This window comes from Typopeltis vanoorti, chromosome 12, assembly GCF_054136105.1.
Source record: "Typopeltis vanoorti isolate ZY-2024b chromosome 12, IOZ_Tvanoo_1.0, whole genome shotgun sequence".
NCBI classification, from domain to species: domain Eukaryota; kingdom Metazoa; phylum Arthropoda; class Arachnida; order Uropygi; family Thelyphonidae; genus Typopeltis; species Typopeltis vanoorti.
In genome coordinates, this window is record NC_143560.1 from 17,812,118 (window position 1) to 17,836,854 (window position 24,737).

At 35.5% G+C, this 24,737-nt stretch overlaps 1 protein-coding gene across 1 annotated transcript in view; it reads left to right on the forward strand.

The window, feature by feature from the left end:
- The window catches only part of LOC150100607 (arylsulfatase B-like), a 37,673-nt gene that overhangs the window by 9,297 nt on the left and 3,639 nt on the right, over positions 1–24,737 (forward strand). The window contains exons 4-8 of the mRNA XM_090401255.1: positions 9,240–9,352; positions 10,655–10,819; positions 13,614–13,736; positions 15,903–16,029; positions 20,725–21,021. Coding sequence (XP_090257381.1) covers positions 9,240–9,352; positions 10,655–10,819; positions 13,614–13,736; positions 15,903–16,029; positions 20,725–21,021 — 825 coding nt within the window. The remainder of the gene's footprint in view (positions 1–9,239; positions 9,353–10,654; positions 10,820–13,613; positions 13,737–15,902; positions 16,030–20,724; positions 21,022–24,737) is intronic.

The window sequence follows — 24,737 nt, forward strand, 5'->3', positions numbered from 1 at the left end:
ACTTTAATTTTTCGATACTGAAACTATGTGGTGATTATTATAAATTAGCAAATTATAAATCACACAATATACATATTTCGTGATTATTATAATTCAGGAAATTATGTGATATTCGGATACAGGTGAAATTAATATTTAAAACCACTGTCATCCTTCAAATGCAATATCAGAATAAAGAAAGTGAAAAACCCGAAGTTTCGAAATACATTTCGAAAGCCCGCTCTCGAAATGTATTGGTCTACAGACTAGATTCTGAACACGCCAATGTTTCGTGATGTTATGACTGAAAAACAATTCAGTCTCATCATGAAGTATTTGCATTTTCAGAATAATGAAGAATACGATCAGGCAACACATCCTTGCCCAGTCCTCAACAAAATTTATGATTTTCTGATGAAAATCCGTCAAAAATGTAGATCACTCTACATTCCTGAGAGAGACTTGAGTATCGATGAAAGCCTTATGCCATTCAAAGGTGGACTGAAATGTAAGCAGTATATTCCCAAAAAGAAAACGAAGTATGGAGTAAAATTTTTTATGCTTTGCGAATCGAAAAGTGGATATCTTTGGGATTTCAAACCTTATACGGGAAAGCAAACTGTAATCGAGCACGATAAATATTCGGATCTCCCCTTGTCGATGCGTGCAGTAATGCAGTTACTAGACCCTTTACTGGGGAAAGGATAATGGATAATTGCTATTATAATGATATTGCCATTATAATGAATTATAATGGATAATTACTATACATGTGTCCTGAACTCGCTGATTTGCTTTTACAGCATCTTACAGATAGTTATGGTATGTAAATACAAAAAGGCGAAATATGCCTCCAGATCTGGCTTCAGGAAAGCTATCGAAGGGGGAAATCCGAACTTATCAGCGAGGGAAAGTCTTTGCACTACGTTGGAAAGACAAAAAAGATGTTTTTCTGCTATCTTCCCTGCACAATCCATCAGCGGAATCCGTGGAGAAGCATGGTTTGAAGAAAGAAAAACCCATTGCTGTGTGTGCATACAACGACACTATGGGTTGAGTCGACAGGTGCGATCAGCAGCTATCATTCTACTCTGTAATGAGGAAACAGCATAAAAAATATTACAAAAAAGTGTTTGGACATGTTATTTGAATTTTGAAGTGTTTGGATTTTGTTATTTGGAACAGTTTCCTCCTGTACAAGAAAAAATGTTTGTCTACCATAACATATCTAGAATACAGAATAGAAATTGCGAAAGCATTGCTGCATGCACATGCGCCTTCTTCAGCAAGCAGAAAAACAGGAAATCCTGCCAGACATCTGAGGTTGAACGCTGCTAACTCCAACTATTATCCCGAAAATCTACCACCAACGGCTAATAAAAAAAAAACCTCCACCCAAATATTATGTATGTAATAAAAAAAATATCAGAAAGGAAACAAAAATCTGGTGCCCTGAGTGTAAAATTGCTTTGTGTGTTTACCCTTGCTTCAAGGTGTTCCACGCTGTTCAAGAATTTTAAATTCTGAACAGTATGAAATAAAAAATGTTTGTTTTCAAGGCCGGGGTGCTTAAGGGTCAAAGCTGTATAACTGAGAGGAGACCTCCACATAGCCTTTAAAGGAATGCGGAGAACCGACCAGGGCTTCTGACCTAATGTCCAATCCTCACCTTCTCGTGGTGCACCCTGTTGGGTATCTACTTGGATACTGAACGGACGAGGATGGGCTGGCAATTTGGGATTTAGCCGACCAAATTGTATTCTTATTGGTTAAATCAAAATATAGAATGATGGTACAACATGACAAAATTTCATGCCGGCTGGGGCGTCGCCCGGTTAAACAAGGCCCCCGTTGTTTTCGCCAGGGAACCAGGGCGAACAGCGAAAAGTCAACTACTGGAACAAATCTGAAAACAAACCCCAACTCAACATCACCAGAGTTAAAGATCGGTACTATCAACGTAAGAAGCCTGAATGGCAAAGAAATGGAGCTAGCTGAGGAATTAGATAAGTACCAGATCGACATAATAGGGGTGACTGAAACAAAAAACACCAAAACTGGTGAGCTCTTTCTGAGCAATAAATACAAAATGTTATATTCAGGCAATGACAATCAAGGAAAAGAAGGAGTAGCCATAGTATTCAACACAAAATACGAGGCTAATCTTCTTGAATGGCAGGCAGTCTCAAGTAGAGTAATGTGGGCAAATATGAGAATGGGGAACTGGACAATGAGACTTATTTGTGCCTATGGTCCCACAGAAGGTTCTACTAAGGTAGAAGTGGAGGAATTTTTTGAGGCTTTAGAAAAAGCAACTGACACAATGAAAAATGAAAAGTTGGTCCTTGTTGGGGATCTAAATAGCAGAGTAGGAAATGATTGTCAGACATACAAAAATATTTTGGGAAAATTTGGAGAAAAGAGCAAAGCTAATAATAATGGCAAATATCTGTTGGATTTCTGCTCAGGACATGGACTGGTCATTACTAACACCATGTTCCAACATAAAAATGTGCACAAATTCACATGGAGAGAAGAGGCTAGGAATAAGAAAAGTCTCATTGACTATGTTATTGTTGATAGTGATGTTTTCTTCCTGGTGCAGGACACCAGAGTGTACAGAGGATTTGAAATTGGAAGTGATCACTATTTAGTCTTGAGCAGGATAAAATTGAATTTCATATTGAAAAGAATAACATGTAAGAAAGTTTTAAAGCGAATAAAAGTTGAGCAGCTCTCAGATGTGAACTGTAGACTAAAATACACAAAGATTATTGAAGAAAAAATGAAAGAGTTTGAGAACAGGAACCAAACCTTGGAGATTCAGTGGCAAACTCTGAAGAAAACATTGATTGATTCTGCCAGAGAGGCCTGTGGTGAGGTTGTTTGTAAGGATAAAAAAATCAGAACTCCCTGGTGGACACAGGAAGTTAAAGAGGCAGTGAAGGAAAAGAAGAAAGCATACCAAAAGTTCCTGGCAAATAAGTCAGCTTTTGCTCTTAGAGAATATAGAGACAAATGCAAGAATGCTAAACACTGTGTAAAACTAGCTAAACAAAAGTCATGGGAGGACTTTGGCAAGAATATAGAAAATAAATATCAAGAAGGTGGCAAAATATTCTGGAGGTTGTTGAAGAAACTTAAGAATGGAGGAAAGAGTGCTGTAAAAGGAATTAGAGATGATAAAGGTGACATGAAAACGGGAGAAAAATATATCCTTGAAGTATGGAGTAATTACTTTGAAAAACTGCTAAATGAAACAAGCAGTGATGACAGCACAGTGGTAAAAAACACTGACCAGGCATGCAGTCAGGAATACATATCCATACTTGAAGTAGAAAAAGCCATCAAAGGCCTGAAATGTGGAAAGGCAGCAGGAGTAGATGATATTCGACCTGAAATGCTGAAGTATGGTGGTATAAGAGTATTACAGTGGCTGCACTGCATAGTTCAGAAAGCCTGGACAGAGGGACGAATTCCCGATGATTGGAGTAGAGCTCTCATAGTACCCATATATAAAAAGGGAAATAAAACTGAATGTGAGAATTACAGAGGTATTTCTCTACTGAGTGTTCCTGGCAAGATCTATGCAAGTATACTTGAGAAACGGTTGAGAAGAATTGTGGAAGAAAAGCTTGGTGAAGAACAAGCTGGATTCAGGCCAAATAGAGGCTGTCAGGATCAGATCTTCACTTTACGACAAATAGTCGAAAAAGCATGGGAATATAACAAAGATCTGTTTTATATGGTGTGAATGGGGCATTATACCAAGCAATACTTAGTCTTTATTTGAGTTGTAAGTCAGCAGTCAGAATTAAAGGAAGTACAGGAAGATGGTTTAATGTTAAATCTGGTGTGAGACAAGGATGTACATTATCCCCTCTGTTATTCATTATCTATATGGATCACATTATGAAGGAAAGTGGTATTAAACATGATATCAAAATTGGAGATGTTAATGTCAGCTCTTTGCTTTATGCAGATGATGTTATACTTCTAAATAAATCTGCTACAAGTCTGCAAGATTCTCTGACTAAATTGAATAGCTGTTGTAATAGATATGGTATGAAGGTCAGCAATAAAAAGACAAAGACAATGAAAATAGGCAGAATCATTGAAAATGTCAACTGTGTTGTGAATGGAGAACCTGTGGAACAAGTAAAACATTTCAGCTATTTAGGCACGATTTTTACTGAAGATGGTAAATTAAATATAGAAATAGACAACAGAATCAGCAAAGCTGGTATGGTGGGAAGTCAATTGAATAAATTCATATTGAATAAGAGAGAAATTAGTCGGAACACTAAATTAGCTGTATACAAGACAGTGTTCAAACCAGTTTTAACTTATGGATCTGAGAGCTGGGTCAGAAGTAAAACACTTGACCAAAGACTAGAGACCACAGATATGAGAGTCCTGAGAAAGATTATAGGCGTGAACAGATGGCAACAATGGCAATATCATATTAAAAACGAGGATATTAGGAAAGAACTTGACATTGTCAGCATCCAGGAATGCGTTAGCAGAGCTAATCTCAGGTGGTATGGTCACTTAAATAGAATGGGCGAGGAAAGATTAGCAAAACAAGTGTTCTCTGCCAGGGTGGCAGCAAAACGACCCAGAGGAAGGCCAAGATATAGGTGGATTGATACGATACAAAGTGCTTTAGACGATAGAAATATAAGATCTGATAATGTTGGAGTCTTGACAAGTAACAGACTGATTTGGAGGAAAATTGTAGATAGGAAATTAATAATGATGTAATTTTTTTCATGTAGTACTATCATATCCTGTACACCCCTTGAGGGTACATGGCAGGAATTTGATGATGATGATGATGATGTTTTCAAGGCCATCAAAATAGTCCTTTTCAGGACTACAAATATTGATAGAGGGATACCCGAATGCACTGTTTCTTTTTCATCTTGAAGGCTAATTTTTCAGTTCTTTTTTGACACAGAGAAACTGGAAAGAGTATTCCAGGTAAAGTATTTCATCAAAAAAATAATGAAATAAAATCTACTCTATATATATATAAAATGATAAGCTTTTTTATGTCATGTTTATCGAAATGTTTTGAAACTCAGGGGTTACCCTGAGTGTCGAGTCTTCAAAATTCGAGTCATCAGAATTCAGTGGCTGAACCCCCTTGCGAGTTATCACAATTGAAGGAGAACTGGTCTACCATACCAGAACAGGGGGGGGGGGTTGGGCATAGCCCCCTAGTTAATAAATGAAATATATAAATAATAACGGGAACATTTTCACCTTGCCAACACTCAACATTGATGTGATATGGGTTCCAAATTTCTTGTTTCGGATATATATATATATATTACAAAGTTTTGTAATAAAAATTTCTGCTGCAATGAAGTTTGGCAGAATCAACAATATTATTACCACCTTATTTCTGTTTCTCGTGTGGGAGAAAAACGGTAAAATGTCACTCTTATAATTATATGAGATGTTATAATGGCAAAAATAGTAAGAAAAAAGTCATTTGCAGTTTCTCTTCAAAACACAAAGAAAGAACATTGTAAATTCAGCCAGTGGAAAAGAAAATACTGCATATTTTTCTCCTGTTATCTGATTTTTTTTTCTTATAGTTCAAAGAAGAAATCACTGCATATAACATGAAGTCTGCAGGAGGGAAAAAAATCTGGAAATTGGTTACATTATAACGAATAGAGAAATCATGTCAGAAAAATTATTCACGTATGATTCTAATCTCAGCAGACATAACATTTTCTTCTAGATTAGATATCTAAAGTAACTGAACCTTTGCTACTGTTTTACACTAAAATGAATAGGTATGTTCTCCAAGTGATTTACGTTTGTAACAGCTGTCTTGCGAACGATTTATGAAATAAATTATCTGAAATATCCGCAGATTGCCTAGGTCTATATCCCCCCCCCCCAAAAAAAAAGAAGATTATGAAACGCATATGCACCTTTTCTTTGAAAATAATTCAAATCCTCTTTTTCAAGATAATTGTATGATTTAATTTCTAACTTTTGATAATAAAAGTGAAACTGATCATTATAAATTAAGCAATTATTTTGGCATAAATAATGTATAAGCATGTAAACGAAATATCAGTATTTCTGTTAGAATATAGGTAATCAACAATCGAAAAGGAAACAAGACATTCTTGACATATTCTGCACTACAGCCTGGGGCACTTTAGTGTTCTCCCCTTTCTTCTCAATAGCACTGAGAGTAACAAGCCTTCAACCTTTCCTCCAGCTAAGAGGAGATTACCAAGTATTTAGAAGACGTAGATTATTTCAGAAATAGCTTCCAGCAGCAGAAGTAATATTTAGATTTTTTTAAAGAAAAAGAAACAAAAATAACACTACTGAACTTTCTTTTGTGTGGTATGCATATAAACAATTTTGCATGGTGAAAATATAGCATATTATTTCTAAAATTTCACATAATTTCAGCGGGCAGTAGAACAGCTGGTTTTAGATTGCAAATAAATAGAACAGAATTAGAAGTTTCACAATACAATCTGATTGCCGTATATCTTTTGTCAAAATGGTAAAATGAAGTAATTGATTTTGAATGCTGTCTAGAAAAGTTTTCAAACCTGTGAGTTCTAAGAGAGGATAAGGAGGGGGGGGGGAAAGCATTAGAAAATCTTCAAAATGAAAAAGAATTTTGAATCATTCCGTATATGATATTTTCCCCATTATACTTTCAACATATCTACAAGGATGTGCACTAGATATTATCGTAATATGCATAATACAAATAAATAAATAAATAAATGACGAAGGCGAAGAATCACTGCTAAAATATCATTGGATATAAATTTTTGATACCAAAAAGACACACAATCGGAAACCGAGTAATGCAATGTAGCATTTTAACATTTTTTTTTATTTTGTCATTATGAATAACAAAAAATCGTTTCTAAAACTGAAATGTGATGATCCATATAATGCTATTTCGCTAGAAACGAAAGAAAAAGGACATTTATTTCAATAAATATTGTTTAAAAATATAAATATTTGACATAATATTTTCAAAGCAAACATTTGAAAATTCTGAAATTCGAAAAAAAATTATTCAATTATTATACGTAAAGTGAAAGATCAATCAGTGCAACTCTTCCGGTGCACTGATTTGTAGAATAACCAAGTATTTATAAGACGTCGATTATTTCAGAAATAGCTTCCAGCAGCAGAAGAAGTAATATTTAGATTTTTTTAAAGAAAAAGAAACAAAAATAACACTACTGAACTTTCTTTTGTGTGGTATGCATATAAACAATTTTGCATGGTGAAAATATAGCATATTATTTCTAAAATTTCACATAATTTCAGCGGGCAGTAGAACAGCTGGTTTTAGATTGCAAATAAATAGAACAGATTTAGAAGCTTCACGATACAATCTGATTGCCGTATATCTTTTGTCAAAATGGTAAAATTAAGTAACTGATTTTGAATGCTGTCTAGAAGAGCTTTCAAACCTGTAGAGAAATTTAGAGTAGTTATGCAATTCACTTCCAGGAGAGAATAAGGAGGGGGGGAGGAACATTAGAAAATCTTCAAAATGAGCAAAAATGTTGAATCATTCCGAATATGATATTTTTCACATTATATTTTCAACATATCTACGAAGTTATGCACTAGATATTATCGTAATATGCATAATACAAATAAATAAATAAATGACGAAGGGAAAGAATCACTGCTAAAATATCATTGGATATAAATTTTTGATACCAAAAAGACACAATCGGAAACCGAGTAAGGCAATTTAGCATTTTAACATTTTTTTTAATTTTGTCTTTATAAATAACAAAAAATCGTTTCTAAATCTGAAATATGATGATCCATATAATGCTATTTCGCTAGAAACGAAAGAAAAAGGACATATTTATTTCAATAAATATTATTTAAAAATATAAATATTTGACATAATATTTTCAAAGCAAACATTTGAAAATTTTAAAATTCGAAAAACAATTATTCAATTATTATACGTAAAGTGAAAGAACAATCAGTGCATCTCTTCCGGTGCACTGATTTGTAGAATAAAATACACCAAATTCACTATCACTAAATAGATTCATTGCAAAAGCTGATCAGTGGGCATTTCAGGATTGATTTTTTTTTTCGCATATGTGAAATTGGTTTCAATTTTCGGGAAGAGACACAATAAATCATTTTAGAGGCAAGAAAGGTCAAATAACTTAGGACAGTAAATAAAATTCTAAGCAACACAATAGACGTAAAGACAGGGGGAGGGGACACAAAGGTCACTCAGCAACAGTTAATCCACTAATGCTATAGAATAGCCGTAACGAGATTAATGGCGGAGGAAGGTAATGGTATGATAAAAGGTAGAATGCCGACGAAGTTTTGATCCATGAAAAAAGCTAGGAAGAGCTGACTATATCATCCACACCGGCCGGTTGGGAGGTTAATGAAGGCTGTTCTTGACCCTTATCTCACCATGCGCAGGGAATTGAAGAGAATCGGTATTGGCAGTGGCATGCCTGATCTGAGTTCTAATCAATGGCCGGTGTGTGTGTGTGTGTGTGTGTGTGTGTGTGTGTGTCAACATCGATTTTTGTAATTTTCTGCTATTTTTTTTTTCGAGAAATTTTTTAATATTCGATCACTGGTGTTGTTCAAGATTTGACTGAAATGTTGTCTCCAATTCTCCAATTGTTCTTCTGTTGACACTAGAATTTTTTCATTGAGATCCTTCACTGGGACATTCTCCAAAAAGTCTTCTTATAATACTGTCTAACTCTCTACTGTTATACTTGTCTGCAGCTTGTTGTGCCCTCGATGCCAGTTCATCAAACCATTGCAACTTCTCTTTTCTAGCACTTCTCTTAATTTTTTATTTAAAATCTTATATTGATCTTTAAGTTCACTTTCCTTTTGGAGAATATTTCCTTCACATAATTTCAGCTTTCCCCTTTTCACCCACCAATCTCCAAGTTTCCACAATAACTATTCTTCTGTCTTAAAACATGTTTCGCTGTAGCTTTAGCTTCTTTTATTTAGGATATATTTGGGCAATAATAATTACTAAAGAAAATATAATAGAAATTTATTTATTTCCACAGAATACTTTACTCTGTGTTATCTTCCAAGTGGATTAATCTATTTCAAAATTACGATATTTATACATAAGCGTATCGTATATTGTAAACTGAATTCACATTTTTCTGATCTCTTAAAATCAGTGTTTCATACATATGACCTGATTTCGAGAATTTTTTTTTATATTTCAGGTTTGCAGAACTTTGTGCTTATGCAAGCAGAACCATGTGGTCTTCCTCTCAATTTCACGTTACTCCCACAACATCTGAAACGCTTGGGATACAAGACTCATTTAATTGGAAAAGTAAGTAAAATATATCAAAACATTATAGTATAAAAATGCCGACCGATTTCGAGCTTCGTCACCATACTTGTGTCGTCACCCAAACGATCTGAATTGTTAGTAAAAGTAATCATGTAGAGCAGGGATTCTCAACCTTTTCCAGTGGCGTACCACTATATTTAATTCAGGATATTAGATGTACCAGTAAGCAAATCTGTTTTCGTACCACCCGGCAGTGGCTCACGTACCACTGGTTGTGAATCCTTGGTTGTGAATGTACGTGTAGGTTGAGAATCCCTGATGTAGAGGATCATTGTAAACTGGAAAGCGCCATGACCGATATATATATATATATATATATATATATTTTTTTTTTTTTTTTTTTTGCTTGTTTGTTTCTTGGTAACATGGATTAGAAAGGATAGCACTTTATTTGTTTTGTATGTAATTTCAAGGCTGCGAACAGTCAGTTCAAAAAACAAATGATTCTATTTTTCTGAGTGTAGAGAAAACAGAAATTTTATGCGTTGATATCTAAACCCAGAAACTGCACATTCCTTTATGTCATAGTTATATAGTTATGATTTTTAACTTTATTAATTATTATTATTATTATTAACGTGTGTGTGTGCACTATAACCCTCTGTCCAAAAAGAAACCGAACTTTTCGAAAATAGAAGACACTAGTGGCGCGACCTGTTGTATCTTTTTGTGGTCGAAAGCGGGAACCTTCCTTAGTGTTGTTTCAACTGTTTATGACATTTGTTTTATTAAAACCGCTCGAAAGGACTCAACCTTGAAACGATCGTTAGCGGTGACGAAACGTGGTGATTTGAGTATGAGCCCGAAACAAAGCGGCAGAGTGCTGAGTGGAGACCACCAGAAGAGGGGCATCTGAAAAAAAGTCGCCTGGAGAAGTCAAAAGTAATGACAATGCTGATTTGTTTCTACGATTCCAAGGGCATTATCCATAAAGAATTCGTTTCGCCAGTCAAGCGGTCAATGGTGAGATTTATCTCGAAGTTTTGAAGCGATTGATAGCGAGAATTCGTCTCGTACGGCATGAATATTGTGACGACCGACCGTTCGTCAAAACACGCTTTCACTCGTGGCACTATAACTCGGCTTCTAATGAAACAAATGTCATAAACCGTTGACACAACATTAATGAAGGTTACCGCTTTCGACAACAAAAAGATACAAGAGGTGGCGCCACTAGTTTCTTCTATTTTCGAAACGTTCGGTTTCTTTCTGGACAGAGGATGTACATTCAGTAAGTAAATTCAGCGACAGAGAGCCTTAGATTAATTTCTTATCCTTCAGTGGCATTTAGGATTTTTCAAGAAAGAGTACACCCCAACTTATCGAGGTTTCGACTCCTTCTATGGCTTTTGGGGGAATGCTATGGACTACTATGATCACACGAGGATGGAGACTTATTACAGTTCCGATCTTGGTATGGAGATTTATGGCAATTCCCAATTGAAGGTAATGTTTTGCATGCGTGTAATGGATTATCGTTAAAATTATGTTATATGTACAAAGAACTTTTCTATGTTATATTAATTTGAGCACCCTCGCACAGCGAACTGGCTTCTAATCTCTTTACACGCCCCATCTTGAAACGTTATCAAATAAGAAACAGATTAAGCATGACAAACATAATGTTGTCAGGAATACTTGTGTGTCGTGAACTCGTAGCCTGAGTTGCTTCTGCATAAATCCAAAACAACCAAGCCGTATGTCAAACTCAACTAGTCTGAGTTTGACATACGGCTTCTTTTTCCTTTAATGGCCACACTAGGGACTTTTTTAATTCTAAATGATTTTTCATTGCGTTTCACTACTTCATCTTTCAGCTACATAATTTAATTCTTATCTATCAAGGTGTGGTTCAAATCTCTCTGAGTACCAAGCCGATTAGTACGTGAATCTTTAGGTGGCTTTGTTGAAATCCAAAAGAATCACGGGCATCATGAAGGCATCATATCATGAATAATTCATGAGAACCTATTGTGAACATGATTAATAAATTCTTGAATTTTAAGGAAAAAAAAGATATGAACACAGATCCGATACTGAACAGATATGAAACCATGGCTGTTTCAAATTTAAAAAAAAAAAAAAAACGTGGATTTTTCAATAGTTAAGCATAAGCAGACACGTACCTCTTTATTCAAAAATAAACGCTTAAATAAAGTACCCATTCAAGAATTTATAATTTAAGTTTAAAACAGGTTTTGAAATATAGCATCCGTAGTCACGATACACTGAAGGGTGTCTACATTATCAAGCGAGTAGTTTGCAACCTAAAAGTTACGAACTGCTGAAACCAAACTAAATGCTTATCCTCTCTAACCGACCATTGCAGTTTATTGTTGTGTCTCACGGCTTGCAACTGATGCTTTGTACGCTGGGTTTATTTGTACACTAATGCAATTATCGTGTGTATTTATGGATTTTGCGGTGGAAATAATGTTGCTACTGACGCCAAATACTAATTGACGTTTTTTAAATCGAGGTGTGCTTAGTGGACACTTTTTTTTTTTTTTTTTTGTGTGTGTACGGTCGTGCCCTCATATAAATACGAATGTAGAATGGTACATGAAGAACAATTCTATCCATGACCCGTATGTTGTGTGTACAAGACATGGATAAAAGAAGGTTTAGGTGCCAATTACTGATTTGATCGAGTCAATCTTGTTCTGTGATGGGAGGTGATTTTAACATTACTTCGGTGCCAGGGTGTGGAATAGTAGCGTCTGTAATTAGGTCATTGTCCGTTTAGCATCAAAGGTCTTATATTTTATAAGTATTGTACAGATGACTTTAAGATGATTTACATTTACCTTTGACTATAAGTTGTCGTCTATACTTCGACAAAGCGGAAACACATTTCCGTTATCATTTTCCCGGCCGATGGCTTGGTTTTGGTGCTGCACAAAATTGACCACTCAGATCTCCGGATTCAATGACCCCTTTTTGGATCTTTGTATTTAGGATAGCGATGGTGTATCAGACAAAAGTGAATAAACGACATGTTTTGTTCTGTCTATTTTGGATGCTGCTGCTGCTTATATAAGGGGCAGCCCTAATGAACTATTGGTAGCTACACCCATCACACACAGACGAACTGTATTATGTATTAGGCGCCACGAGTGGTATTCATAGTATAAGACGACAAGCACATGTCGTCTTATACTCTTTTTATCTTTTAAAACTCCAGAATATTCCATCATCTCGGAATTATTCGCATACCTTCGATCTCACCCTATATTTGACAAATTCTTGTTTAGCAGCACTTGACTAATGACATTTAACACATCCTTTACATTTCGAAACTGTAACGATTAGCAATACCATTGGTTTCAAGATAATGGAAATGTTTATTGAGAAAATAATAATACCTCTATGGAAGGGTGAATCAATGTGCATGACTACTCGTTACATCATTCAATAATGACCCAGATCAAACGATTTGGACATGGCCTTACGAAGTGTGATATTATATCTTTACCAAGAACGATTTTGGTAAATCTTCGATCTATCAAAAAATGCCAGAACTAAAAAGGCAGCGTATGCGAATTTTTGCTTCGAACATGAAAAATACCACAGAAACCTTCAGAGTGTTAAAATTGTTTTCGGAGAAGATGCAATATCAGTTATAGATATCTTTGTTAGAGAATATCAGTGAATGTTACCGACATATTTCCCTTGGCAATTGCTTTCTCCACCATGACAATTCCTCCTGACTATCGCTCAACAATTGACACTGAAAGGGTAGAAGACTTGATAGAATCGTCTGGATATATACATCTTATAATCACAAGTTATGTTTTTTCCTATTGCAAAACACCAGAATTTTTTTTTTCGTAGTTTCCTGTCTTGCTGGATAGCATTTCCATCTCCGTCCACTAGGGTCCGTGGTTGGCCAATATTTTTATGCGATGGAAATTGCAAAATGGTACAAATACCCAATCACACACACTCTAAGTTACAACACAGTCAATGACAAACTATTCAACAGATTCTACTATAGCTGTTACTAATGGGGAAACTTTTCTTAACTTCAGTAGTGCTATCTACAGTAGTAATCATTTCAGAATTTTTTTTTTTTTTGTTCATAGCCATTTTTTCTCCCAAGAATCGTTGAGAATTATAAACAATAATTTATAGACATACTGAACAAACTACTGCAGTAAACAGAGTAATCAATCTGATAAACAGAAATCTACGTCCCAGACATTTTTAAAAGTATGGAACTTTCTTTTGCCTTTTATAGTACGTCTGGGGTTCGGACCTTCATGATAACATGGAGCCAGCTACAGAAGAAGTGGGAAAATATTTAACTGAACTCTTAACAGAAAGAGCAATTAAAGTCATTAACGAACACTGTACATCTGAAGTAAGTAATAACACAGAAAATATTTTCTTTAATTTTTTAAATCTTAAATAAATTAGTACTCAATGAATTTATACTCAATAATTAGTACTCAGTTTATACTGTTTATTGAATATCAGCAAGTATAAATAATAAAATATTTTAGCCTCTAAATAACTTTTATCATACATCTCCTCTAGTATCACTTATATTTCTGCAGCAGCAATCCAGTTGCTTTATTTTTAATTAGACTCTCGTCATTATACTAAAATTGCTACTAGCTAGAAAACAATGCACCTATATTCCTGAATAGGAATGTAGGTGCCCCACGATGTCGATTAATACTGATCTATGGTAAAGAATTCGTCAAGCACTGTGGTGTGTCGTGTTTTCAAAACACATATTCGACCGACAGACTTGAAAACTGTGTGGGTGGCTTGATGCTCCACTGGTACAGAGTTCAAGAACGATGAACAGGCAACAAATGCTGTTTGAGATTTTCTAATGTTTACATATGACTTGTGAGGTTGCATTTTTATCATAAAAGCTAAAGCTGTGCATCTTTTTACAGATAGTTAATATACTTATGGACAATACATTTGATATCTGCGGCGATAATATAAGTACTCTCTTCCATGCAGCCAGTCAGTTTGGTTGAATTCCTGTCCGTTATGCTGGATTACTGGATTATTTCTTTACATTATCCTCAGTAGGTGTATCTTTGAAATGTTCAAGACGTTAAACTACTATTACATCGGGCAATATGCTTTTTCTGTGATACCATATTTTCACAGAAATATCTGTACTATAGAAATACTCTCTACTATAAAATGTTACATTTCTGAAGGAATATTTTATTTGTACAAAAATGTTAATGCAACTGAATCAGCCATAATAAAACGTTTTTGTTAAAATAATTTAATTATATACAGTTCAAGCATTTATTCGTTATATTTAGTTATATGACTATAGTGAATACTATTTGTAACATGAAGTTAGAGGCGAATGCTGGTCTTGAAATTCACGCTTGCTCTTGTTATCATTCAGGGAGTGAGAGGTGTGATTGAAGTCTGACTAGCGGAATAATGAATTACTGACCATTTAAAACTATATATTTAGAAATGTATGTATATTTAACCATACAAATACACCATTTATTTTACACATGATATTCTATCTTTTTCAGTTGATCACCTTGAAAAAAAAAATCTACCCTACGGTTCTTCTTTATGAACTGGTCAATAACATCGTCATAAAAAATTGGTAACTTAATTTTCCCAAGCAACACGCACACTTTTAAAGGCTGAGTGAAGCTCAATGGCTAGAGCTACTTTGACTGCGTATGGCATGTGTTTAAGCAACAGAGTGAGACGACGTGAAATGGCTAAGCGCGCGCATGAAATCACAGTGCCTCGAGGACTTGGAAGCTCCTACAACCGAGCAAACCAAGATAGCTTTGACCAGACGAGCAAGCATCGGCCTTCGATACACAACGCAAAGCTCAATTATTGCCGCGCAAGCTTAAGAAGTCTTCTGTCTATAAAAATAAAAGCCTAAGTGGAATGCTTATAAATGCATGCATTTATTAACAAATAAATGTTACTTCTTTCTCAATTAATGAGCTTGTGCAGCAAGCATGGAGAATTCGCCTCTGCATGAAGTGAATATGCAATTGCAGTATAATTATTGGTATTGTTCACATATAAATAGAAGTTTACCATAGAATTAGCATCTGCTTGTAGAGCAGTGATTCTTAAACTTTACGAGTCTGCGGAACCCTACATAAAATTATTTCTTTTATGCTTTGTGTGTGTGTGTGTGTGTGTGTGTGTGTGTGTGTGTGTGTGTGTGTGTGTGTGTGTGTGTGTGTGTGTGTGTGTGTGTGTGTGTGTGTGTGTGTGCGTGCGTGCGCGTGCGTGCGTGATAAATACTCAATATTCAGATGTACTAATCTGTTTGTTTGTTCTTATTTTAAATGTTTATTTCTAAAACTTTTCTTTAAAGTTTCCTCCGAACTTATGAAATTTATGATATTATGAAAATTTCTGTGTGTGTGTGTGTGTGTGTGTGTGTGGAAGTAAGGTTATACTACCACTAGCTTCAAGTTCATATTTCCTTCACATTTAAAACATTGAAATTTTTTTAGGGAATCAATCACATATCGATTCATTTATCATTTATTTCTTTCAGCCAATTTTCCTCTTTGTTTCTCACGCTGCTGTTCACACTGGAAACAGATATAGCAGATTACAAGCGCCTAGAAAGCACGTGGAAAAGTTTCCATACATATCAGATGTAAATAGGAGAATATATGCAGGTGGGATACTAACTTATCTATTTAGTTACACTTGATATTGTTTTAGATAGTTTTGTATATTACACCTGTCTGTTGCATAATAAGAGAAACAAGACATAAATAAACAAATGATATTACGATGCAGTTCTTCTTACAAAATAAAATTTTAACGATATAATAAATGACATTTGTTAAAAGCAAATTGTTGTACCAACAAATCAACTGAGTGTGTTAATCTGCATCTCTAAGATAACATATTTTCATTTATTAAAGCACATGTTAATGATTGCAATCAGAGGTGTGACGTAGTTACCAATATCTGCCTTTTGAATAGTATGAGTTCTTCGGACAGTTTTTTGAGATGAAGGGTTAAAACTTGGATTTCCTAGCAGAAAGAAAGCCTACTTGTCTCTGGCAAAGCTCGAATAATTGGAAACTGGCCTAAGAAAGGCTTAGAACCCCCTCCCCATTATTATGATTATTGTTATTATTATTATTATCATACATCTGTGTGATACATCCATTGACGCCACATCCACTGAGCCTGTGTAGCTCAGTGGATGTGGCGTTTGCACACCACGGCGCTTGGCCGCACGAAGGAAGACTTGGTTTCGACTCTAGTCGGCGACTAGAGGAAATTTTTCTAAGCCTTTTTTCGACCGGTTCCTGAGTTAGTCGATCTTTGGCACGTGCAAGCGGGTTTTTCGTCCCGTAAACTCGAGAAAATCGACCGTAGAACCCACATTATTTCAGACATTAAATATATTGTGTTAGGTTTAGGGACCACGAGATGGCGGCACATTTGAGCCGTCTCTCTTCACTGTGTACCGCTTAATTAGTGATAACCTTGGGCCATCTATCTCTGATTGGTACCAGTGGAGATTGAACTGCCCACTCAGTCTCCAAAAGTTAGATAGGGCTAAATCGCCTCGCCTACTCCCCGTATACGGGAATAAAAAGGCGTTAGCTGATTTTTTTTTATTATTATCATTATTATTAATCAACACATTTGCGAGTGTGTTATGACCTATTATAGCCCAAGTACCCTGGCTATTTTATAAACATAGTTAATGCTCTGATAGGAAGATTAACCTGTTTTCATATTCTGCTGTTTGTGAGTGTATGTATTATCAAAATTAGTTTGTTTGTTTCGTAGGACAAAATTGCCTAGATTACATGAACCAAAAAAACCGGGTTTGTATTCGATTTTCTAGGACAATGAATTACACGTCACTACAAGAATGCCAATCGAAATGCGCCTTTTTATGACTGTCTCAAAAATTTACAAGCTTCTTTATTCTAATTTGTAAAACAATACAATATTCGTATATATATTTTTATATGCAACGCTATCTCTAATGTGCAAGGGTACCATTTTTATAATGGTAACGTGTTTGTTAAAAATCTAAAAAATATATATAATTTTTAGAATATTTTCCACTATTAAAACTGCAACAAATATTCAAAACAAGGAATTAAAATTCACAATTTTTTTTTTTTTCAAAAAAAAAATTATGAATTTTTTTTTTTAGAAATGCAGTGAGAAGCGATCCATCAAAAAGCGATGAAAAGCATTGTTCGTAATTCTGACTTGTGCACCCTCTGTCCAAAAAAGAAAACGAACTTTTCGAAAATAGAAGAAACTAGTGGCGCCACCTGTTGTATCTTTTTGTTGTCGAAAGCGGCAACCTTTATTAGTGTTGTGTCAACGTTTTAAAACATTTGTTTCATTAGAAGCCGAGTTATAGTGCCAAGAAGTGACAGTGTGTTTTGACGAACGGTCGGTCGTCACGATATTCATGCCGTGCGAGACGAATTCTCGCTATCAATCGCTTCAAAACTTCGAGATAAATCTCACCATTGACCGTTTGGCCAGGAGGAATGAATTCTTTGTGGATAATGCGCTTGGAATCGTAGAAACAAATCAGCATTGTCTTTACTTTTGACTTCCCGAAGCGACTTTTTTTTGGATGCTCCTCTTCTGGTGGTCTCCACTCAGCACTCTGTTTCGGGCTCATACTCAAAAGACCACGTTTCGTCACCAGTAACGATCGCTGCAAGGAAGTTTGAGTCCTTACGAGCGGTTTTAATGAGGTCCTTGCAGTGTTCAATTCGATACTTTTTTGGTCGTCGGCCAACTTGTGGGAATAAATCGTGAATTTAATTTACGAAGACCAAAACTCTCGGTCAAAATGTTGTGCACAGTTGATTTTGGAATCCCCAATTCATCTTCAATCAATCTCACGGACGATTTCGGGTTTTCTTTGATGAAATCACGCACTTTTTGGATGTTAACTTCGCTCAGTTCAGTTTTTGGATGGCCCTGCTTTTCGTCGTCCTCAAGCGTCTCACGACCACTTTGAAATCGCTTAAACCACTCGTAAACGTGACTACGGGATAAGCATTCATCATGCGATAAGCTTTTTGAAGCATTTGATGCGTTTCGGTAAAACTTTTACTAAGTATAACACAAAACTCAATCGCAGCTCTCTATTTGAAACTCATTTTCCGACCTTTCGTCAAAACACACTGTCACTCTTCGCACTATAACACGGCTTCTAATGAAACAAATGTTATAAACAGTTGACACAACACTAATGAAGGTTGCCGCTTTCGACAACAAAAAGATACAACAGGTAGCGCCACTAGTTTCTTCTGTTTTCAAAAAGTTCGGTTTCGTTTTGGATAGAAGATGTATATATATGCTCAATCGATCTGCAGCGTTAACATGTTCATTGCGAATCACACGATATCGCGCGACGCGAGCTCTCACCAAACGGACGATCACGCGTTATCGCGTGAACGTCGCTAACTAAATAAAAAAATAAAAAAAATTTGGCCACCACAGGAAATTCCAATTTTCAGCTTGGCAATGAAAGTGTTAAAAAGCAAAGTTTCATTTGAGAGATTTTTTTAAAAAAAACTCTACTTTGATTGCTCCAAAGAATGACCAACTAACTCGAGAATCGGTTGAAGAAAATGTTTTTGGTCAATGATTGGAAATGAACCACATAATTATTTTTTCTGCAGATGTAACATCATGACAGTTATCAAGATACGCAAGAACAGTGTGATTCTCTTATAACGTATTGCGTTTAATGTACATTAATTAATATATTTAAACTGAAGTAATTTGAAGCTAATACAGTATATCTCTTTGATGTGTAACTCAACTCTTTATCTCTATTTGCTGTGAATATAAGTGAAAATTCTGATTTGTATTTAACAAATAAATAACGATTACTTTTGTGCATCATACTTTAAATACTTAAATTATTTTCCATAATTATTTTTTATTTGCATCTCTAATGTCACTAATTTGTTCTGCTTTTTAAACACTGTAGCATGGCAGACGTTATTATATTTGGTTCTTGTTCTCACCCATCTACCGTACTAGTATCTCCAAAGATCAATAACCTCTCATGTTGTTGATAACACAGTCCAACACAATTTTTGGTGACTTTTATATGAGACTTGTTTTTTTACTAATTTGGGCGCGCTGATTTCAAATATCAACCCATTTTTCTCTATCACGTCAAGTTTTTCCTCTATGGCATTTTCGTTTTGCTAATTTGTAAGTTTTTGATATTTTTAAGGAGGCAGTACTATTTAGAGGATCAAAAAAATCGATTTTTTTAATATTATTTTCTGAAAGTATGTACTTTTAAAAATCTGTTCCTAACTTTTTATCAAGAAATTCGAAAAATTCCCGAAGATATAGCCTATTATTCAAAACGGTGCGCAGATCAGAATCGGAGCGCTCACCGCTCTCGCTTGTTAGTAAACGAATAAATGCGTAAGAACCTGCAACGGCACGTACTGGCGCTTTGAATGCGAGAGAAGCCGATAATTAGATACATAACTACTTAACAATATTCATTAAAAGTTACAAGAATATTTATAAAAAAAATAACAATTTTACTTGCACATGAGTTTCAGGGAATAAATTTTTGCTTGTAGCAATTTCTGCTGTGTGTTCTGTTTTGGCCTTTGAATACTCCAACAGTAGTCGGCTTTCATGTGAGAATCCCATCTTCCTTGGTACCGATCTTCCATAGTTTTTAAGTCTTGACAAGCGAGAGCGGTGAGCGCTGCGATTTTGAGGTCTTGCGCTCTTGCGATTTTGTGATCCAATCTGGGTAGTGACCCATCTATCTATCTATTCAACAACTATCTATCTCTAATCCAGAGTATTATAATAATAAGTTGTGACCTTTTGGCAACTCGTATAGGAAAATATGACTTCTGCATTACTTCAACGTTGGTATCACCTCTGGGTTTGGCTCCCACTGATGAGACCTCAATAAAAGACGAAACCGGTCTGGGTAGTGACCCTTCCCACAATGCATAGCATTATATACATACCCGCAAGGATATGTGCTTTGCATTATGGGATACTAAAGCAAGTCATGTGAAGCCATTAGCTTCTTTATACAGGGTGCTCTGCCCTGATTATATTTCAATCGCAAACTTTGCTTATACTTCGATAAAGGATTAAACCAAGTATATAATTTCTTAGTTTCTTTAATTTATAAATTTCCTTTGATTGATGCGCAAAATTTGTAAGATTAGAGTGAATGATTCCATTAAATGTTCCATCATTATATCCTTTAATGATATATTTTTAAGCACAGTGTTAATCAGTGAAGTATAATTAGTTTAACCTCTCTAGAAAATCGATATTTGGAACTCTAAAACATTTGTATTTGATTTCAGGTATGATTTCAGCACTGGACGAATCTGTAGGAAAAATCTTTCAGGCGCTTGAAGATCGAGGCATGCTGGACAACACGATTTTTTTATTCTCCACAGATAATGGAGGTGAAGTGCCTGGACTTTTGGGAAGCACCGCATCGAACTGGCCCCTCAGAGGAAGTAAAGCGACTCTATGGGAGGGAGGAATACGAGGAAGTGCAGTGTTGTGGAGCTCATTAATTAGAAACGAGGTACCCAGAGTTTCCAATCACTTGATGCATGGCGTCGACTGGCTTCCTACTCTATACTATGTTGCAGGTAGGCATCTCTAAGGAGGGTGCGGGTGAAATATCTTTATTAAGATGCATTCTTTAAATTCATAATGATGAATGACTGGTTCGTTCTTTTAATGTATAGATTGCAAGAAATTATTAAATACATTTAGCCAAGCGATCAGATGTTGCCAGAACAAACCATAAACGCGGTCAATATTTTAATATCAATAATAATAACATTATTAAAATTCTCTCTTCAAAACACCATTGGATGGATGAATTAAATTGTACAATGTCGGCCTAATTACTCTATGGCAGGGGGTCTCAAACTCAAACGCAGCAAAGGGCCAGTCAATTAGAACCATATCTGATACGGGCCGTATTCAATATTATTCTATGAATCAAAACATAAACTAAAAAAAGAAAGACTCTAACAAAGGCCCTTTTGTTGCCGAGCCCTTACGACTTACGTAAACAGTTACACTACCATTTAAATTTTAAATTTATAACCATTTTTATTTTTACATTTTAAAAATATGAAGTTTAGAAAATATAAATTCAATTACATTTTATTCATACTTTAAGAAAATTATTTAAATACATCTGTGGGATTGGATGGTATACCAGCTCGTGTCGTACGTGAAGCGGCTAAAGAATTGTCAGTGCTCTTAACCATTTTGTTTAATTTGAGTCTCGGGTCTGGGTTATCCCCGAGGGGGTGGAAAGAGGGGGAAATAGTTCCACTGCATAAAGGAGGTTCCAAGACTGCTGTGTAAATTACCGATCGATTAGCATATCAGGAATCGTTGTCAAGGTCTTGGAGAAAATAGTCAAGAGGAGAATACAGGAATGGATGGGTGAAAATGGGATACTGTATAGGGGACAGCATGGTTTTGTGAAGGGTAGCTCATGCCTCAGTAACTTGCTCACGTTTTATAACACAGTGACAGCTGAACTGGATAAGGGTAATGGGTTTACAGTGATTCTACTGGACCTTGCTAAGGCCTTTGACAGAATACCACACGGAATTCTAATCAGTAAACTGCAGAATATGGGATGGATATAGGATTGGTGAGATGGATAGGAGGGTGGTTGATGAAGAGATATCAGAGAGTGATTTATTCAGGAGTAGAGTCCAAAAGATAGCTTGTGACTAGTGGTGTGCCGCAGGGTTCTGTTCTTCGACTACTACTGTTTAATTTGTTCATTAACGATATAGGAAAGGATTTGAGAGGAACTGTTCATTTCTTTGCTGATGATGCAATGTCGGGTAGAGCAATAGTGAATGCACAGGATGTCAAAATTTTGCAGGATGATTTGGATAGTTTGGAGGGCTGGACTAAGGAGAATGGATGTCAATTTAATGTGGCAAAATGTAAGGTTATGCATTTTGGAGTGAAAACATTAGCAGCAGTATATCACATTGGTGGAAATATACTCCAGAAGTTGACGAGGCCAGGGATTTGGGAGTGTTGGTGGATAGGGAGTTGAAGTTTAGGGGGAACATCGCAAAAGTGACTAATTCAGCTGATCAAATCACTTGGTTGCTGAAAAATACTTTGTCGACTACAGACAAACAGGTTATTGTTAATCTGTATCGAGCCTTGATAAAACCCCACCTAGACTATTGTGCCTAAATGTGGGTGCCGGGGTTTCTTCTTAATGGGGAGGAGGTGGAGAGGATCCAGAGACGAGTGACCAAGATGATAGCAGGTCGATGGAATGAACCTTATGAGAACAGGTTGAAGATTTGTGAGTTGCAGAAATTGGTTGATAGGCGGAAAAGCGGAGATATGATTGAGACATTCAAATTACTGAAGGGTTTCTATAAGATTAATTCAGAAGATATTTTTGAGAATAGGACTGGTAGTGGGAAGACTAGGAGTCATCCATGGAAGCTGGGCAAGAGTGTGGTTAACAAGGGTGTTAGAGCTGGGTTTTTTACTTTTGGAGAGTGGTGAATGAGTGGAATAAGCTGCCAGAGTTTGTTGTGGATGCCATGACTGTAAATGAGTTCAAAGGAAAGTATGATAGATACTGTGCGAATGCCGAATAGTTGTTCTTGACATGATGTTAGGGCCTCCCTCGATGAGTCTAAGGACTCCTTGGAGTTGACCGTACTACTACTACTACTACTACTATTAATAATAATAATAATAATTTTGACTTACAAAAATAAAGATTTTTATCTACGAGTTCTTTTTTAAATTTGATTTTGATCCTGAAACCTGACATCTTTTCCTCTGTACTAACATGCAAAAATCTGCTTTTTAGTTTCCTGTTGCCATATGAAGTATTGCATTTAATCTAGAATATTTTTATCCGCGAGTGGAACTTTGACTTAAGTTTCATATAGGTGCTTCCCAAGATTGACAACATTTTGCACAATAAATATATTTGGGACATTTACTGCCGAGGTATTTATAAAAATTTGGTATGCCAACTTCGTTATATTTATTTTTTAGTTCAGTATTGCACTGGAGTTCAATGACTTCCATTTGTAATTCTTCGTCAACATTTTCAATATTAATAAAAAAAGGTGAACTGAATAATAATAATTCATTTTTAAACTGGTTGAAATCAGAAAATCTTTTTTCAAATTCAATTTCCATTTCAATTTGAGGAATGTACTGACATCTTTTCGGCATCATTATTATTTCGAGAAATCGATTTAAGTGTAGGAAAGTGGGCTAAATTATTCTTTGTCAACTGGGTTTGCCAAAGATAGAGTTTTGCCAGAAAAGACTTAATAGAATCATACATATGACATATCAACTGTTCACGTCCTTGCAGAGCAGTATTCAAAGTGTTTAAGTGGATTGTTATGTCAACTAAAAAGGCCAAGTCTTTGTGCCAATCTTCATCGGCGAACTGAAGAATCAATTTTCCTTTGGATGAAGTAAACATGTCGATTTCTTTTAAGAGTTCAAAAAATCTTTTTAAAACGACGTCACGACTAAGCCACCTAACCTCCGTATAATATAGCAAACTGCTGTATTGTGAATCTAATTCATCCGACAAAGCATTGAATTGTCGACGATTCAAGGCATGAAAACGTATCTAGTTTATTGTTTTAATTACTACACTCATGACGTGTTCCATCTTTAGTTTTTTAGCACAAAGTGACTCCTGGTGTATTATGCAATGAAACGATTTAAGTTTGTCCTTGCACAGCATTTCCTTTTTCATTTGAAGATTTGTAAACAACTCCGACTTAACACCAACCATAGCAGGAGTCCCATCTGTAGTCACACTTACTAATTTTGACCAGTCCGTGAGAGCATTTTCAAGACTTTTCTCAATACACAGATATAAGTCATTTCCTGTCGTTGTTTCTGACATAGGCACTATATCCAATAGTTCTTCAGTCACATTGATATCGTCATCAACGCCACGAATAAATATTGCTAACTGGGAATTATAAATGTTTGTACATTCGTCAACTACAATGGAAAACGTTACAAAACTCTTTATTTTTTCACGCAATATATCTTGGAAGTTCTCTTCTATATCTTCAGCATGCTCGGCAACTATATTTCCTGATAGGCTTATACTTTGAAATGCTTGCATTTTTTCCGGATATATGATTTCGACTGCACTTAAAATACAATTTTTAATAAATTCTCCATCAGTAAAAGGTTTCGAAAAATAAGTTATTGAGGTAACTTTTTATTAACACACTATCATATTACAATGGTAACCTGTAACTTATTGACATTGTATCACGTGGCTTAAAATGGCTGCGTGACAAGTAACTTC